A 17,490-nucleotide genomic window follows, 5' to 3' on the forward strand; every position below is an offset into this window, starting at 1 on the left:
GCGGCCGCTCAGTCACCCTGGGACCTCACCGGCGCTGAAGTGAGGGGTGACATCGTGGCACGGGCGGGGCGTCCCCGGCTTCTGGGGTGTCCCTCTGATGGCGGAGCGAGGGAAAGAGGGAGGGAGGGAGGGGCGGGCCGGTGCCGCCCTCCGCGTTCGTTCCGCGGGAGCCGACGGCGGTGTCGACGGAGCAAGCACGCGGCGGAGGAAGGCCTCTCGGGCGGGGTGTGGGCACGCCGCGGGGCCCGCGGCCGGCCGACCGGCCGGCTCAGACGGTGACCTCGTTCTTGCTGGCGGTGCGCAGGTGCTGCGGCAGGTGGTGGCCGGGGATGAACTGCAGCTGCTCGAGCGTGCCCTGGCGCTGGCAGGGCGGCCGGCGCGCCAGCGTGCCCCCGGCGGCGTCGGCGGCCCAGGCGGGCTGCGGGGCGCCGTGCAGCGCGTGGTGGTGGTGCGCGTGCAGCGCGTGCAGCGGCGTGGGCGGCGCGCCGGGCCCGAGCAGCAGCGTGGAGTGCGAGGCGGCCAGGCCGGCGCGGGCCGCGGGCTCGGGCGGCAGCGCGGGGCTGCGCGGCGGCGACAGCAGGTGCTCGCGGCTGCGGCGCAGCGCGTCGGGCGAGGCGAGCAGCAGGTGCTCCTGCGACACGAGGCGCGCGCGCGGCAGCGTGAACTCGCAGCGCGCCCGGGCCGCGTCGCCCAGCAGGTGCTCCTGCGACATGACGCGGCGCGGGTGCGGCGCGGGCGCCAGGCCCAGCTCCTCCGGCCCGCCCCAGCCGTCCGGCCGGTAGCCGCCGCCCGTGCCGGGCCGCCGCAGCGCGTGCAGGGGCAGCGTCCCGCGCGCCACCTCCAGCGGCCGCCGCTTCAGGTACGCCTCGTCCAGGTCCTTCTCGGCTGCGGGCGGACGGAAGACACACGAGGACAGGGAGGGAGGGAGGGAGGGAGAGTGCCGAGTGGGCGCCCCGCCACGACGGCCCCGCCCGCCGGAGGCCACGCCCACCTCGAGGCTCTGCCCATTGAAGCGCGCCTGCCAAGGCCCCGCCCATCAGATCACGCCCACGGAAACTCGCCAATCAGAGGCCCCGCCCACCAAGGCTCCACCCACCGGAACTCACCGTCGGAGGCCAGGCCCACCATGAAGCTCTCCCCATTGGAGCGCACCTGCCAAGGCCCCGCCCACGGAAACTCGCCAATCAGAGGCTCCGCCCACCAAGGCTCCACCCACTGAAACTCACCGTCGGAGGCAGGCCCACCGTGAGGCTCTACCCATTGAGTCTCACCGGTCAGAGGCCCCGCCCACCAGGAGACTCCGCCCACGAAAACCCACCGGGGACCACGCCCACCGCGGGACCACGCCCACCGCGAGGCTCTGCCCTTGAAGGCTCACCCGCCCATCAGGAAACTGCCCACGTGACTCACCACTTAGAGGCCCCGCCCACCACAGACTCCACCCATCGAAGCTCGCCCGTCAGATGCCCCGCCCACCACGAGACCACGCCCACCAGAGGCACTGCTCGCTGGAGTTCACCTGTCAGGGGCCTCGCCCATCAGGAGGTCATGCCAAGGAGGCCCCGCCCACGGACATCACTCATCAGGTGCCCGCCCACTGTGATGTCCGCCCATCCAGGGCTGCGCCCATCGGCCCCTCCTCTTCCTGACACCCCTTCATTCCTTCTGCATCCCAGGGACCCCAGCAGGCAGGGTGACCCGGCAGGCCAGGGGCGCAGGCAAGGAAGGGAGGAAGGGGAACTTGCTCCCGTGTCCCGTGCGGAACACTTGATTTTTAGCATCTTTTCTTTTTTTAGGGGGATGTTGGGCCACTCCTGGCGGCGCCTGGAGACTCTTAGGCAGCGCAGGAGATGGATCAAGTGCCTGATTCCTGCCTGATGGCTCGGGCGGAGCCGAGCCAGCTCCTGAATGCGGGGTCCCTTTCTCTGGCTTTCTCGAGCTCGCAGCTGCACCACATGGCTGAGTGGGGGTGGGTGGGTGGGAGAAGCAATTTCATGAGAAGCGACCAGCATTTGAAAACAAGGCCGTTGACAAAGAATGATCAGCAGCTACCCCCATCATAAACACATGGGATGAATACCAGCCTCAAGAATCTTGCTTCATTTTTATGCTTGCTGTTGAAGCATTCGTGGGAGCAACGGCTCGAGATTGGTGCTTGTTTTTTGCTTTGTTTCTCTCTTTTCATTTTTCAATTTTGCCACCCACCCCTGGCAGTGCTCTGGTCTTATTGCTGCCTCTGAGCTCAGGGACCACTCCTGGGGGACAATATGGGATGTTGGGGATCAAGCTGCGCAAGGCAAGTGCCCTCCCTGCTTTACTACCTCTCTGGCTTCTGCCTGTAGTTAGCTTTATTATTATTATTATTATTATTATTATTATTATTATTATTATTATTATTATTATTATTTTCTTTTTGCCTTTTTTTTGTTTGTTTCGGGGCCTCACCTGGCGTGATCAGAGGTTACTCCTGGCTCTGTGCTTAGAAATTGCTCCTGGGGGCGGGGAAGGTGGCGCTAGAGGTAAGGTTAGCGCTGCCTTGCAAGCGCTAGCGTAGGGACGGACTGCGGTTCGATCCCCCGGTGTCCCATATGGTGCCCCCAAGCCAGGGGCGATTTCTGAGCACATAACCAGGAGTAACCCCTGAGCGTCAAATGGGTGTGGCCCCCCAAAAAAGAAACAAACAAGAAGGTACTTTTGGGGCCGGAGAGATAGCATGGAGGTAAGGCGTTTGCCTTTCATGCAGGAGGTCATCGGTTCGAATCCCGGTGTCCCATATGGTCCCCCGTGCCTGCCAGGAACAATTTCTGAGCCTGGAGCCAGGAATAATCTCTGAGCACTGCCGGGTGTGACCCAAAAACCACAAAAAAAAAAAAAAAAAAAAGAAATTGCTCCTGGCAGGCTCAGGGAACCATATGGGATGCCGGGAATCAAATCCTGGTCCATCCTGGATCAGCCATGTACAAGGCAAACACCCTACCACTGTGCTATTGCTCTGGCCCCAACCTGTGGTTAGTATTCAAGTAATCCACCTAGGGACCAGAGAGCTAGCTCAGTGGTTACAGTGCTCATGTTGCACACAGTGGTCCTGAATCCAATCCCTGGCCCAACATGGGGTCCCCAACACGACTAGAAGTAAAGTCACTCCAGAGCACAGATCCACGAATAGCCCCTGACCAAGTGTGGTCCCCAAACCAAAAGTAAGTATAGATTTAAAACAAAGGGGCTGGAAGGGGAGTACCGTGAGCAGGCATCCCCCTCACATGGGTTTAATTTCTGGCACCCTAATATGGTCCTCTGGGTGCTGCCAGGAATAAGTCCTGAGCACAGCTGAGAGTGGCCCCCAAACCAAAATAATCAAAAGAGAAAATGATCTTCTGAGGATGAGGTGGTGGAAGAATGAGTGATAAAATATGTGTACATGAAGCTGGGTGGAGAGAGTGGGTCACCCACAGCTTGGCCTACTCTTGCATATGTTAGAAGCTGACTGTAGGGGCTGAGTGATAGCACAGCGGGGAAGATGTTTGCATTGCACACAGCTGGCTCGGGTTTAATCCTCGGCATCCCATAAGGTCCCCGGAGTCCTCCAGGAATGACTCCTGAGCACAGAGCCAGGAGTAACTCCTGACCACTAGGTCTGACCCGCAAAAAGAAAAAGAAAAAAAGAAAAAAGAAAAAACTTCCTGAGCAACAAATTTCAGCACTTTTTGTCATTAAAAATCAGAGGATTGAAAAAAAAATCCATGGCATCTGGAGACAGCACAGTGGACCCGGCTTTGAATCCTGACACTATAGCTAGCTGGTCCCTAAAACTCTCTCCCTTCCACGGGGCAAACAAAAACCCTCTATATGGATCTGTGAGTCCCCTGAGTCATAGATATAAATACATGGGGTCGGAGAGATAGGACATTGGTCTGGGTGCTGGCCCTGCTGGATCTCTGGCATTCCCTGTGGCCGCCTGAGCCCAGCAGGAGGGATCCTGGTGCAGAGCCAGGAGTAAAACCTGAGCCTCGCCAGGTGTGAAATTAAAAAAAAAAAGTGGCCCCAGAATTCTGCTAGAAAATGACCAGCGATAGGTGGGAACCCACAAGCTTGTCTTAGGGGAGCCCTGCTTCCACCCGGGCACCACCTGGTCCCCAAGCCAGGACAACCCCAAGTCCCACTCAGCAGGACTGGAAAAGCCAAGAGCAAACTTCCCCCAGAGCCCTTCGCGGACTACTAGGCGGAAAACCGGAGGAGGCAGGGCCGGTCACTGGGCCACTGTCCGTGGTGCTGAACCCGCCTGGCCGGAGCCCGCCGCCCGCCCGCTGGCCGCTGGCCGCTGCCCCGGCCCGGCTCCCCGCACTCACTCACCCAGCCTCTTGAGCGACGAGTAGCGGTTGAGCTCCGACTTCATCGCCGCCTCGTAGGACGGGGGCAGGTGGGAGAGGTTGTGGAAGGACCGCGAGCAGGACAAGGTGGAGTAGTGCAGGGACGGGCTGGGCGGAGGGGCGGCCCGCCAGTCTGCGGGGGCACAGGGTGGTCAGTGCAGCCTTCTCCCTCAGGTTGGGGGCCCCAGAGCCAGTCCCGTCTCTCTCAGGTCCATGATCCAACCCCCCAACCCTGTGCTCTCAGTTCTGAGGTTCAGCCTTCAGCCTCTCTCCCCCCAGGGGCGCCTTTCCCAGCCCCTTGGGTGGCACAGACATCACCACTTCTGCACGGAATGATTTCGGTTGCAGACTCCTGGGATGAGGGGTGCTCTGCCCGGGGCTCTTACCCAGAGTGGCAGCATGGTGCTTGGGGCTGTTGACATTGAGGTGCAGGTAATTGTGGTGCAGGTTATCTGTGGGGGGACGGAGAAGAGGGCTGGGATTAGGGCCTTGCTTCAGGGGTGCTAGGGCAGGATTCTGCCCCCAACCCTGCTCCTCCTTGGATCCCCCAAGCCATTGCTGCCCTCCCCTCAGCACTCTGAGGGGAACACTCAGGTCTGTGCTCTCTGCCCAGCCTCGCTCCCCTGGCTCCCGAGGAACTCCTAGACACCCCTCAGCACCCACTCCATGTGGCTCTGCCTTCTAAACCCATCTTGTCCTTTCATGCTTCACCCACCAGGCAGTATGCCCCGCACCCCATCAAAGCACCCACAGTTTAACAGATGAACACACCCACAATTGTGTTCCGGGGTGTGTTCTGGGAAGGTGTCCCACATGCAATTTGTCATGGGCAGGGGCTGAGAGTGTGTCAGTGGACATCGGGGTGGGCGTTGGGGTCAACAAAAGTCAGAGGGGCCTGAGCGATGACACAGTGGGGAGGGCGTTTGCCTTGCACATGTCTGACCAGGGTTTGATCCTGGTTATCTCATAAGGTCTCCTGAACCCACCAGCAGCGATTTCTGAGAACGGAGCCAGGAGTAATCCTAGTGGCTCAGGGTGTGGTGCAAAAACAAAGAACCCCAAAGGGCAGAAAAGGGCCCTCCAGCGGGTCCCTCCGAGGAGGCCAGGGGTGGCCCAGCAGGAGGGGCGTGGTCAGGGGTGGCCTCACCCAGGTTGGCAGGCTTCACGGTGTTGTAGAGGTTCTTGGGCGTCCGGGGGGGCATACTGTCGGGGCCCCCCATCCCCGGGGTTAAGGAGCTGCTTCGCGTGCGGTCTGGGCGGCTCCCGGGTCCCGCTTGATGCCTCAGAATGTCCACCAGCGCCCTAGGGGTACAGGGTGGTCAGTGGGGGATGGGAATGGAGAGCCGGCCTGTCCCTCCTGCTCTCATCTTTAAGGCGTCAGTCAGCTTCCCGCTATCCCTAACCTTTGGACGCTCCCCTCCCCCCTGCTACTATCCTTCTGGCCCTTCCCCAGGCCTGGACCCACACTTTCTGGGTTCCTGTGAGCCCTCCGCTCCGTGTCCCTCTGGCATATTTCCCCTAAACCTGAGGTCTCACTCCTCTGACTCCAGATGTATCCCCTGTGCCCGAGGGTCTTGACCCCAAACTTCAGAATCCCCTCTGCCCCTAACTCAGTTTCTCTCCATGTCCTTCTGGTGCATTGTGGGGTATACACCCCGTGATGCTCAAGGTCAGTGCTGGAAGTACTTAGGGACACTTGGTGCTGAGGACCGAAACAGGGCCTTCTGGATGTGAAGCTTTCATTGGCCCCTTCCGTTCTCTCTGGTCCACTCCCTGCAACGTGAGGTTCGACCTCCCCAACTTCTCCACATTGCCACACACGTCACAGGGGCTGCCGGTCTCGCCCTCTCTGGACCATGACAGACACGTTCTAAGTGGCCTCTGCCTGTCGCTCCCCCAAGCTTCCCTGAAGCTTTCCTTCACCTGTTCCTCCCTCCCGCCCCCTCAGCCGCTCCTCCCTCTCCCTTCTCAGAGGCTGGGATCAGAGCTGCCTTTCCTGACTGCCTGCCGAGTCGCTTCCCTTCCTGGCCTGATCATTAATTATCCAAATCCGGAGGCTTGCACAGGCTGGGTGGGGAACCGGGGTGTTGGATTAGCAATGATGGGGGCCGGCAGGAGCGAGGGCTGACCACAGCATGCATCTCTGCCTGAATAAAGGGTGGTCTCGCTCAGGCGTGGGGCCAGAAGTCCCAGACAGGCTAGGCAGACCACTTCAGTTGCCCAGGGTCCACTGAATGAGGGAGGGCCTGAGCTGGACAGTGGACCAGACAGCTGGGGAGGGGGCTTTCCTCTGTCCTTTCTAGAGGGACATCGCTGCAGCCCGCCTCCACGTTTCTCTGCTCCCTGCCCTGAAGGTATCTTCCCAGGTCCCCTCCTAGGCCTAGGCCTCATACCCTCCCCAAACCCCTTCTAGCACCTAGAACCCAGTACCCTGAATTCAGGCTACATCCTAGCCCGAGACCCCATCCCGGGCCCAGATTCAGGTCCTGCCCAGACGAAACCCCGCTCACAGCCAAAGCCCCAGCCAGACAGCACCTGCCCGCAGCCAGGCCATGCTCACTCAGACAAGGTCATGCACCAGGCCAAGTCCATGTAGACCACGCCCCAACCCGGGGCACGCCCACTCCAGCCACGGACAAGCAACAGGCCCCGCCCACTAAGACATCCCCAAGCACCAGGCCACGCCCATTCGGACCACGCCCAACCAGGGCCACACGTGGTCAACCTGGGCCACGGCCACTCCAGACTCTGCCATGCAACGGACCCCGCCCACAATCCAGGCCACGTCCACGCCGACTCTCTGCATGCATCAGCCTCACGAGCTGGCCCTGCCCATCTAGGCCGCGACCACACCAGAAACCACCATGCAGCAGGGCCCCCCAAATGAGACCACGTCCAGTAACCCCACCCAGGCCACGACCACCACCGCCATCTGCATGCGCTGCCCCGCCCCGCTACCAAGCCAGGCCACGCCCACCGCCCTCATCTGCATGCGCCGGCCCCGCCCAGTCAGCGCCACGCACCGGGCCCCGCCCCAACCCAGGCCCCGCCCACCAGCACCTGCAGGCCCCGCCCTCCGCCCTCCTCCGCACGCCCCGCCCACGCGGCCCGCGGCCCGGCTCCCTACCCTGGCTCGGCCGCGCCCTCGCTCGCGCTCACACACCTGGGCACGTTGAGGTCGCGGGGCGCGCGGGGCGCGCGCGACGCCTTGCTGAAGGCCACCTTGGCGCCCACGCCCACGGCCAGCGCGAAGCTGATGACGCCGCACACCACGTAGGCCGTGCTGCCGCCCGGGCCCTCGCCGCCCCGCGCGCCCGCGCCGCCCGCGCGCCCGCCCTCCAGCCAGCCCGCCTGGCCCGGGCCCGGCCCGCCGCCCGCGCCGCCCGCGCCGCCCGCGCCCCCGGCCGGCGGCGGCGGCGTGGTGGCCCAGCGCGGCGTGTCGTAGTTGGAGCACGACGCCTGCGCCAGCCGCATGTGGCGGTGCTCGCAGCAGAAGCGGTAGTGGCACGTGCCGCAGCAGAAGCGGTAGGAGCCCGTGCTGCAGTTGAACGTGGCGTCGTACTGGCCCATCACGTCGTAGTAGCCGTGGCACAGCTCGGCCGGCGGCGGGGCGCGCGCCGCCGCGCCCGCCTTGGACCCGTTGCCCGGCCCCGCGCCGCCGCCCCCAGACAGCGCGCCCGTCAGCCGCCGCAGGTGCGCCAGCAGCGCGGGCAGCGGGCCCGCGGCCGGGGCCGGAGCCGGGGCCGGGGCCTGGGCCGCGGCCGGGACCGGGGCCTCCAAGGCGGCGCTCGACGCGTTGGCCGGGCGCGCCCCGGCCCCGCCGGCCGCCGAGGCCAGGAGCAGCAGCGCCGCGAGCAGCGGGAGGGCCGGCATCGGCATCGGGCGCGCGGGGGGCCGGCCAGGGCCGCCGGGCGCGGGCGAGCCGAGGCTGCGGGGCCGGACGGACACGACGGATGGATGGATGGACGATGGCGCGGGCCGACGGCCGGGCGGGGAGGGAAGGAGAGACAGAGACAGACAGAGAAAGAGACAGAGAGAGAAGTCGGAGATGAGTTCTTTCTGATTCCACTTTCTTGTTTTTGTTTTGGTTTTTGGGCCACACCCGGCGGTGCTCAGGGGTTCCTCCTGGCTGTCTGCTCAGAAATCGCTCCTGGCAGGCACGGGGGACCCTATGGGACACCGGGATTCGAACCAACCACCTCTGGTCCTGGATCGGCTGCTTGCAAGGCAAACGCCGCCGCAGTGTTATCTCTCTGGCCCGTGATTCCACTTTCTCGAGCTCTGGGCTCCCACCCGGCAGCGCTCAGGGGTCCCTCCGGGCTCTCCAAGCAGAAATCGCCCCTGGCAGGCTCGCTCACTCGCTCGGGGGACCCTATGGGATGCCACATGGGAATCGAGCCACTGTCCTTCTGCATGCGAGGCAAAAGGCAAACGCCGTACTCCATGATAGCTCTCCGGCCCCAGATTCTAGTTTTTGATTTGGGGCTCTCCCGGCCCTGCTCAGGGCTGCGCCCGCCTCAGTGCTCAGGAATAATGTGGGGGTACGGGGGAGATGGATTGAACCCGGGTCAGCCGCGTGCCAGCGCTGTGCTGTCTTGGGAGATGCTCATAGCGGCCACACCCAGGGCCGCTCAGGGGCCTCTCCTGGCTCTGTCTGTGCTCAGGAGGTGCCCTTGGCGGTGCTTGGGAGGATGGAAGCCGAGTCAGTCACTCGCAAAGCCAGACTGATTCTGAATCAGAGCTTGCCAACAGGGCTGGGGAGGGAAGGCTTCGCCATAGCGTGCAGGGGGGAGGCCTCCTCGGGGGCCCACCCCCTGTTCCGTCCGTCCGGTCTCTCACACGCACAGCACACCCCACTCCGAGTCTCTGTGTCCCCCCACCCATCCTCCACATGCCACCCTCTGACGCTGGAGAGCCTCCTGCCCAAGCCCCAGCCCCTAGTCCCTCAGTTTCCCCATCTCTGGAACTGGGGTTCCGGAGCTCCTGGGCGGAGGGGAGGCGAGGATGCGGGGCTGCTGTGTGCAAAGAGCTGAGAGCGCACAGCTGCGTGAGGGCCTGCCAGGAAGTGTTTGCTGGAGCTGTGGGGGGGGGGGCCCAGCTGCCTCTCCCCACAGCATTCAGCCCTGTTCAGACTCAGGGAGGGGGACTTGTCCCCGGAGGCCCAGTTAGCTCCTCTGCAAGACGGATATGAGTGCAGGGTGCGGGCAGGCCGGGCCGAGCACTGCCGGGTACTTCAGATCTGTCACCACTGGAAGTCAAGCACCCAGGTGGGACTGTCCTTGCCCACCACTCCCCAGGCGTGACTGGCACCCCGGATGTCCCCGGAGGCCTGTTATCTGGCTAATAAGTGGCCCCCAAAGCCTGCTCTGGTCTCTTTGTGGGGTTTACGACTCCCAGTCCACAAGCACAGACACGAGGACACACGCAGGATGGTTTGGGGAACAGGGGTTGCAGCACAGACGGGTCTCCCAATCCCCAAATGGAGGCACGGGGCAGTGGGACAGCTCGGGGGTACAGGGGGCATATGCTGATCCTGGATTCGTGAGCTGATTCATCTTGAATATTTTTATTTGTTGATTGATTTTTGGTTTTGGGGCCGCACAAGGCAGTGCTCAAGGGTTACTCCTGGCACTATGCTCAGGAATCACTCCTAGCAGTGCCGAGGATCAAACCCAGGTCAGCCGCCAGCAAGACAAACGCCTCCCTGCTGTGCTCTAGCTCTGGCCCTACAGAGCTGTGGCTTCTGCTGCCTGCTCCTTCCTGCGTGTGGGCACCACAGCAACCAGAGACGCAGCTAGGGGTGGGCTGGGAGGGGGTGTCGAGGCCCCCCAAGTCTCGAGACCATCTGCTTTCGCCCCTCCCTGACCTCATTTCCTTCCCTCCAGCTGGGCCCAACTCTGAGCTCTGGATCCTCAGTGAGGGTCAGAGAAGAGTCGGGTCCCCCCTGGGCGTCCGGCCGTCTTCATCTCTCTAGACACCCCAACATCCCCACCTTGGGCATCTGCCCGAGGGCTGCATGTTCACAGAGGGAACCACAGGCGGAGGAGCCTGCCTCACTGCATGTGGTGTGGGTGCAGGCCCCTGGGACCCTGCATGTGCTGGGCTGCGAGTCACGCTAGTGAGTGTGAGCACCGGGAAAGGGGTGCACCTGCCACAAACACCGAGGTGGGGAAGAATGGGGGGGCACCGGGCAGGAAGTGCAGCTGTGAAGAAAGAGCACTGTGGCATCCCCTTCCCAGGAGTACCCACCAGGGCCGCTGCCTCATGTACATGCATGCTCACACACATGTCAACATTCATGGACACATCTGCAAATGTACTTACACACTAGCACACATACTTTCACACACATCCTTACTCACTTTCACACCCACACACTTATACACACATGCACACCTCCTTGCACTCAGATACAAATTGCACTCCCCCACACTCAGACATAACACACACACACACACACACACGCTTACAGACATGGACTCACTAGTCACACACAGGTACACACAGCTCATTCAAACGATCCACCTGGGGACTCAAGGGATGGGAGTCCGTGCTTGGCCCGCAGACACCCCAGTCTGGTTCCTGAACCCTGCCGAGGGGTGTGTGGCCCCCAAACAGAACAGAACAAGCAGAAAGGCCAATTTTTCCAGGCAACGTGTATTTGACCACAAAGGAAAGGACCCAGACCCCGGGAATGTGGGGGTCTTGGGCTTGGCTCGGGCTGCCCCCATCACCTGCTCTTGTCTTTGCCCGAACCTCCTCCTGCTCTGCAGGATCCCCTCATGCTGCCCTTTGAGGCCTCGTTGTCCCACACCTGTTCACAACAGCACTGAGAGGGGGCCAGTGTGGGGCACACGCTGGCATAGCCTATACCCTCGTCCGGCCCTGCCCTGTGCCCCACCTGACTCCATCTTTCCCCTGTCGCATTACTGCTGCCCTGAGAGCCCCGGGGCATGTGGGGTGTCTGGCAGGGGCCCCCATGCACGCATGTGTGAGAGTTTGGCCTGTAGGTGGGCAGGGAGGCTGCGGAGAGAGCGGGGTGCTCATTCCCGAATGCTCACACGAACCTTATGCCCTGGGCACCCCTGTGCCATGCAGGACAGGCCCCGCCACACCCACCCAGCGGGTACCTGCCTGTGAGCTGGGATGCTGCTGTCAGGAGGGCTGAGGCTGAGCAAGGGAACAGGGGTGCAGCCCGAAGGGCTCCCCTCCCTGATATGTAATTGCTGATGTGGCTGCTCTGGGCGTGGGAATCGGGCCCCTTTATTCGGGGGAGGCCACACCTGGCAGCACTCAGGGGTTACTCCAGGTTCTGCACTCAGGAATCAGAGACCCTACGGGACGCCGGGGATCGAACCCAGGTTGGCCATGTGCAAGGCAAACGCCCTCATGCCGTCCCAAGGATTCCATGGGGACCCTTTCCTGGTCTTGTCTGGTCCCGACACACGCTCTCTCCCCCAGACTGTGCTGTGCACCCCGGGACCAGACGGGGCCTGTCTGTGCTGTTCTCCCTCACCCACTCTAGGCACAGAGCTGAGCTGGGGTCCTGCAGGCCCCAGTGTCACCTTTGTCTCCGGGGCCCTCTCGCCGCAGCTCGCAGCTCTCACGCCTGGGACGTACCTGCCTGGCACACCCCGTCACCCGTCGGCGGCGTGTCTGAGCGGCCTGACAGGTGACGTACGACACCCCCACACCCCCATCCCACCCACGCATAGTGGGGAGCGGCCCCAGCTCCCTGACCTTCCACGTATGCGCAGCCACTCGGGGTCAGCGCTCTGCCCCCCAAAAGATCTCCCCACCCGTGGAAGGACACGAAGTGGCAAAGGAGCCAGATGGGTGCAGCCGCAGGAGGAGCACCCACTCTCCGCCTGCTCCCCTCAGCCCTCTCCAGACCCGGCTAGGGTGGGTGAAGCGCAGGGGGATTGGGGTGCTCCGGACTGCTGAGATAGAGGTCGAGAGGGGGACAGGGACGGAGGGAAAATAGAGACGTAAGGGAACCCAGAAGGAGCGAGACAGATCCCGACAGGATACAGAGATGGGGGAACAGGGACCCCCAAAGGGAGGGTCGGGGACCCCACCGAGGGGGGACAAGCAGGCAGGGCCCCGGGAAAGGGGGTGAGGGTGCAGCCAAAGCGGGGACCCGCCAGCACCACGCCCCGCCCATGCCGGTCCGCAGGCCAGGCCGGAGGGTCCGCGCCTGTGCGCGCGGGGTCCCGGGCCATGGGGAAGAGTCGGGGGTAGGAGGGACCCCCAGAAGACATGGGGGACACAGAAGGCTCCGCTGATGGGGTGCTGCGGCAGGGGGGAGGGCCCACCTCGCTACCTGGCCGCGGCCCTCCGTCGCGCCTCCGGCCCCCCACGACCCCCGGGACCCCCACCCTCCTCGGCCGGGCCGGGGGCTGCGGACTGGGGTGCGGGCCGGGCGGGGGGCTGCGGCGGGAGGGAGCGGCGTGTTCCGGCGCAAAATAGACTCGTTGCCATGGCGACGCGCGCGCGGCCCCGAGACGCCCCGCGCCAGGCAGGCAGGCAGGCTGGGGGTGAGCGGCGCGGGGCGGGGGACACCTGGATCCGGAAGGCGGGGGCCCGGGGTGCGGGGCGCCCCGCTCGCCCGGGGCAGGGGAGGCGGGAGGCGGGGCCGGCCGGGACCCCTGGGCTCGGGGGAGACTCGGGGGCGAACCCCGGGCGTCGCAGGGCCCGACTGGGGGGCCCCGACCCCCCCAGCCCGTCTCGGAAGGGGCCGCAGCCCCAGACCTCCCGGGACGCCGGAGCATCTCTGGGGGCCGGGTGGGACCCGCCTGCGCCCTTCCCCGCCCATGCGTCCACGCACCCGTCCGTCCCCCGCGCCCGTGCCTCAGTTTCCCCGGCGCTCACCTCACTCTCCGGATGCGGGACCCCGGGGCTGCGGGCGCCGGGCGGGAGGCAGCCGAGGCGCGTGTCTAGCCCAGCGGAGCGGCGGCGGGGCGTGAGTGCGCGCGCGCGCTGCGGGGCTGGGGGGCGGCCGGCGCGCGGGCGCGGGTGCAGGTGCGGGCTTGGGGTCCCGGCCCGCGAGCCAGGCGGCGCCTGCCTTCCCTCCCGCCCCGTCCCTGCGCTTCCCTTCCCTTCCCTTCCCTCCGTGCAGATGTCGCCGCCTCTGCCCGCCCGGCTGCCGCGGGGCGCCCGGAAGCCGCAGCTCCCCCTCCCCACCCGGGACCCTCCTCCCGCCCGCTCGCCCCCGGGGTCCCCCCGCCGGTCCCCACAATGGTCGAGCCCGCGGCGGCATCAATGTTTATTCTGCGAGTGCGGGACCCGCCGGTGGGGACGGCCCCGCCCCCTTGACACGCCCCCGCGCCGCGCAGCCAATCGCCGCCCGCCTCCCCCGCCCACATTTGCATTTCCGGGAGGCGCGGCCCAATGGGCGGGCGGCGCTCCGCCCCCGCCCCGAGGGGCGGTGCTCCCGGCGGACTGCACCACTCCTGGGATGCAGGAATGGGGGGAGCGCCCGGGATGGGGGGTCCAGGGGGTGGGGTGGGGGTCCAGGGCGGGCCGGCTCCTGGCATCTCAGCCGAAGAGGGGGTTCTGGCTTTGGAAGAGGCCCAGCAGCCCGCTGTCCGGGCTGGGCTCCTTGATCAACTTCTGGATCTGGAGAGGAAGACGAGGATGGGGGGAGTCAGGAAGAGGAAAAATGGGGGTGATGGGAAAAAGGACGCGGCTCCATTTCCCTCTTCCCTCTGCCAGGCCCTCGTTGCAGCCACTGGCCCAATCGGCCGGGCCGGACGGTCCCTCTGCTCTAAACGTTCCCTTTGGGGACCAGAGGCAGTCTTGGGGAGCGCTCTTGCCTCGCAAGCAGCCCACCCTGCTTCTATCCCTGGCATCCCATATAGTCCCCCCTCCCAGAGCACCTCCAGGAGTGAGCCCTGAGTGTAGAGCCAAGTGTGACCCAGGTAAAGAGAGGACTGATTCCTGAGCACAGAGCCAGAAGTGAGCCCAGAGTGCAGAGCCAGGGGTAATCCGAACACAGAGCCAGGGGTGAGCCCTGTGCACCGCTGGGTGTGACCCCACAAATAAACGAGTCAACAAAATAAAAACACATTAGCAATCCCTGCGCCAAGCCTCTCCCCCCCTCAAACCTTTCGGGAGCCCTAGAGGTGGGAGGTGACCGGTACCTCTTTGAACTGGGGGTGGGAGGCATCACCCACCAGCTGCAGGATGAGCCCCTCACTGGTGGACAGGAAGGCCCCGCTCTGGCGCATCCGGGCCATGGACACTAGTCGGTCCACTTGGCTGCGGGGCAGGGCAAGGTGGTCAGCAAGGGGGGCAGTGGGTAGCCCCACCCTGGGGAGGGTGTGCCCCAACTCTGACTCTCACCTTCGAGAGGAGCAAGCGTCCACCACCACGTGCACTTGCAGGCCCCGATCCAGGAGGTCCAGGGTGGTGTTCTGGGGGCAGAGAAGACGGGGTAGGGGCACGTGAGAAGGGCACGGCTCCCTGGGCACCTGCGCTGGAGCCCGTGTCTCTGGGGTCCCCGGGCGCCTCACCAGGATGCAGGCCTGAGCCTCGATGCCGCAGAGGAGCACTGAGCGCAGCTGGGGCCGGGAGTCCAGCTCCTGCCGCACGGCGGGGACCATGCTGAAGCAGGTCTTGGGGATGGCCTGCAGGTCCTCGGCCCCCAGCTCAGGCACCGTGGGGCCCAGGCCCTGTGGGTACTGCTCGGTCAGCACTGTCGGCACCTCGAGCAGACGAGCCACCTGCGGGGTGGAGAGACAGGCCTGGACCTTGTCTGAGGGCAGAGGCTTGAAGCTGGGCCAGTCTGAGGGAAGAGGCTGGGAGGTGGGCCAATCTGAGGGAAGAGGCTGGGGCTTTGACAAAGTCTGAGGGAGGAGGCTGGACCTTGAGCATGCGGGCGGCCACAGAGACGATCTGGGGGAAGTAGGCGACTTGGCGGAACTTCTCCTGCATGTCGCATAGGAAGAGGATGGTGGATGCCGGGTGGATGCGGCCCAGGCTGGGTGTCACAGCTGCCATGTCCTGGCAGGAGGGAGGAGTGAAGCGCAGTTGGGCAGGGCCCAGCCCCAGGACCCTGTCCACCCCCCCTCCCATACAGCCCTGGGGGTGCGGCTGTCTCTGTGCCCCTTTCTAGCTCCATCCTGCGTCTCCGAGGCTCTGATGTCCATGGGAAGAAGCCAGCCCTGCCCCTCCTGGGCCTAGAGGGCTCTGGAGCAACAGGGTCCAAGGAAGGCTCCGGTGTTTGTCCCTGGTGTCCCATCCATCCAGCTATGAGTGAAAAGTCACCTGGGCTTCTTCCTACCTGTGGCCAGGGTGGGCGCTGGGGGCAGGTCTGGAGATGGAGTTGAGGTCCTAGGAAGTGCCCACTAGTGATGGGTAAGGTGGAATCTCTCCCCCCCCCCGAAAATCCCTGTCTCTATACTGGGGCTCCTGATCTCCGCACAGCCACCGGTGTCCCGGGTCCCCAGGTCCCTCCAGGGCTGTAGGATGGGGCAGGTGAAACTCAGAGTTGACACCAGTTCTGTTCTCAGCCACCACCCCAGCATGAAGACCCAGCAGCCCTGTCCACCGAGTCAGGCAGTGAGTGGCGGTGGGGACGGGGTGGGAATAGCCACAGTTCTTGCTGGTCCATCCAGGGCTCGCTGTTCTCGAAGAAAGGGAACAGAGAGTGACACCCCAGGAAGGCCGGTCACATTTCTCCAGCTCTGGCCTTGCTCCCAGAAATTCCTGGGAGTTGGAAATGAGGGAGCGCAGCTCTGTGCCAAGGGGGACAAAGGGTATATCCCCACTCTGGCTCTGGGCATCAGAAGGAACCAGTCCTGCAGGGTGAGAAGCTGGTCCCCGACAGCGAGGGACAAAGGCCACTGGGCCACTCGCTCCCACACTGCAATAGCTTTGGGGTAGGTGAGCGGGCAGGCTGAACGAACGGAGCACTCAGTAAGCGGGGCCAGGGGACACAGGATACGGGGATCCTGACACCGTAGTGTGGACTTCGGGTTGTCTCATTTGGGCCCTTCCAGGATTTCTTCCCTCCCACCCTGCACTCTCCCCCTACAGGTGATTCTCCCAGGATATGGAATAAAAGGGGTGAGGGGCTGGAGTGGGGAGGGCGTTTGTTGACCTTGCATGTGACTGACTGGGGTTCGATCCCTGGCATCGCATATGGTCCCCCCCAGCCTGCCAAGAGTGATTCCTGAGCACAGAGCCAGGAGTGAAGCCCTGAGCAGCGCTAGGTGTGTCCCCCCAAACCAAAATAAATAAATTAAAAAAGAATAAAGGGGTGAGGCCTAGCTGGTCCTTGGGGGTCACGGCAGATTTGAGGAGGTCATTTTTTTTCAGTTGTAGGTGTGATGAAACCGATGAGGGAGGCAGACAGGGCAGGCGGTGGGGAGGGGTGGGGCCCCAGGAACTCAAGGAGACACGAATAAAGCACACGAGGGGCCCGAGCCACAGCGCAGAAGGAGGGCGTTTGCCTTGCACGCGCCGACCTGGGTTCGAATCCCGGCATCCCATAGGGTCCCCCGAGCACAGCCAGGGGCGATTCCTGAGCACAGAGCCAGGAGTAACCCCTGAGCACTGCTGGGTGTGGTCCCCCCAAAAAAAGAAAAACTTGCGCCTGGGCGTGTGCATGGCCTCCGGGGTTCTCCTGGAAATGGGGGTTCGGCCCATCCGCAGCAGGGACCCGGCCTGGACCCTAATCGGGGCCCAGAACCAGGGCTGCGGCGTGCACGACCTCCCCGGGCCCGGGACACAGTCGGGCGGCCCGAGCTCCGCGATCCAGCTGCCAGGCGGGCCAGCCCAGCCCCCCGGGGCCACCTCGGCGCCGTTGGCCTCGCCCGGGAGGTGCCGGGCTGGAGCCGCAGCCCAGGGCGGACGCGGGACACTCACCTCCCGCCGCCGGCACCTCCGCCACTCCTTCTCGGCGGCGATCCCGTTCGCCCAGAGCGCAGCAGGTAGGCCCGCCTCCCGCAGGCAGCGCCGGCCAATCAGCGCTCAGAATCCTCGGCCACGCCCCCGGCCCGACGAATCCGCGAGCGTGATCTCTGCGACCCCGAGACGGGCTGCGCGGAAGACCAATAGAGAGGCGGAAGCGGGCTTGAGTGGCAGGCGCGCTGGCCAATAGGGAGCCGGGACCGGCGGG

General features: G+C 64.3%; 2 protein-coding genes across 3 annotated transcripts; both read right to left on the bottom strand.

The window, feature by feature from the left end:
- Positions 1-268: 268 nt before the first annotated feature.
- SHISA7 (shisa family member 7) lies at positions 269-12,848 on the bottom strand. The gene is made up of 10 exons (XM_049787651.1): positions 12,691-12,848; positions 12,446-12,659; positions 11,933-12,032; positions 11,487-11,537; positions 11,298-11,390; positions 11,055-11,181; positions 7,531-8,295; positions 5,515-5,669; positions 4,351-4,500; positions 269-885 (listed from the first exon to the last, which is right to left on the bottom strand). Exons 1-10 carry the CDS (start codon positions 12,846-12,848, stop codon positions 269-271), a joined length of 2,430 nt encoding a protein of 809 aa, XP_049643608.1.
- Positions 12,849-13,619: 771 nt separating this feature from the next.
- On the bottom strand, positions 13,620-17,282 carry ISOC2 (isochorismatase domain containing 2). Of its 2 annotated transcripts, XM_049787091.1 has the most exons (6): positions 17,238-17,282; positions 15,234-15,371; positions 14,882-15,091; positions 14,712-14,782; positions 14,510-14,627; positions 13,620-13,985 (listed from the first exon to the last, which is right to left on the bottom strand). In XM_049787091.1, exons 2-6 carry the CDS (start codon positions 15,366-15,368, stop codon positions 13,905-13,907), a joined length of 615 nt encoding a protein of 204 aa, XP_049643048.1. In that variant the 5' UTR covers positions 15,369-15,371; positions 17,238-17,282; the 3' UTR covers positions 13,620-13,904. The 2 variants fall into 2 exon arrangements, with proteins under 2 accessions (XP_049643048.1, XP_049643047.1); XM_049787090.1 differs by having other exon boundaries at positions 14,712-15,091.
- Between the last annotated feature and the right edge of the window lie 208 nt (positions 17,283-17,490).

This window comes from Suncus etruscus, chromosome 14, assembly GCF_024139225.1.
Source record: "Suncus etruscus isolate mSunEtr1 chromosome 14, mSunEtr1.pri.cur, whole genome shotgun sequence".
NCBI lineage: Eukaryota > Metazoa > Chordata > Mammalia > Eulipotyphla > Soricidae > Suncus > Suncus etruscus.

Bases quoted from the DNA above. Each gene is read 5' to 3' on its own strand.
- SHISA7 (XM_049787651.1), bottom strand. From the start codon at position 12,848: ATGGCAACGAGTCTATTTTGCGCCGGAACACGCCGCTCCCTCCCGCCG. The intron at 12,033-12,445 runs GTGGGGTCCCCG...GTCACCTGTCAG, and splicing joins TGCCTGCTTGTCCCCCCTCG to GCCGCTCAGACACGCCGCCG. The intron at 4,501-5,514 runs GTGAGGCCACCC...GTGCCCCCGCAG, and splicing joins CGTGAAGCCTGCCAACCTGG to ACTGGCGGGCCGCCCCTCCG.
- ISOC2 (XM_049787090.1), bottom strand. From the start codon at position 15,368: ATGGCAGCTGTGACACCCAGCCTGGGCCGCATCCACCCGGCATCCACC. The intron at 15,092-15,233 runs GTCCAGCCTCCT...TCCACCCCGCAG, and splicing joins TGGCCGCCCGCATGCTCAAG to GTGGCTCGTCTGCTCGAGGT. The intron at 14,628-14,711 runs GTGAGAGTCAGA...CCTGCCCCGCAG, and splicing joins GACGCTTGCTCCTCTCGAAG to CCAAGTGGACCGACTAGTGT.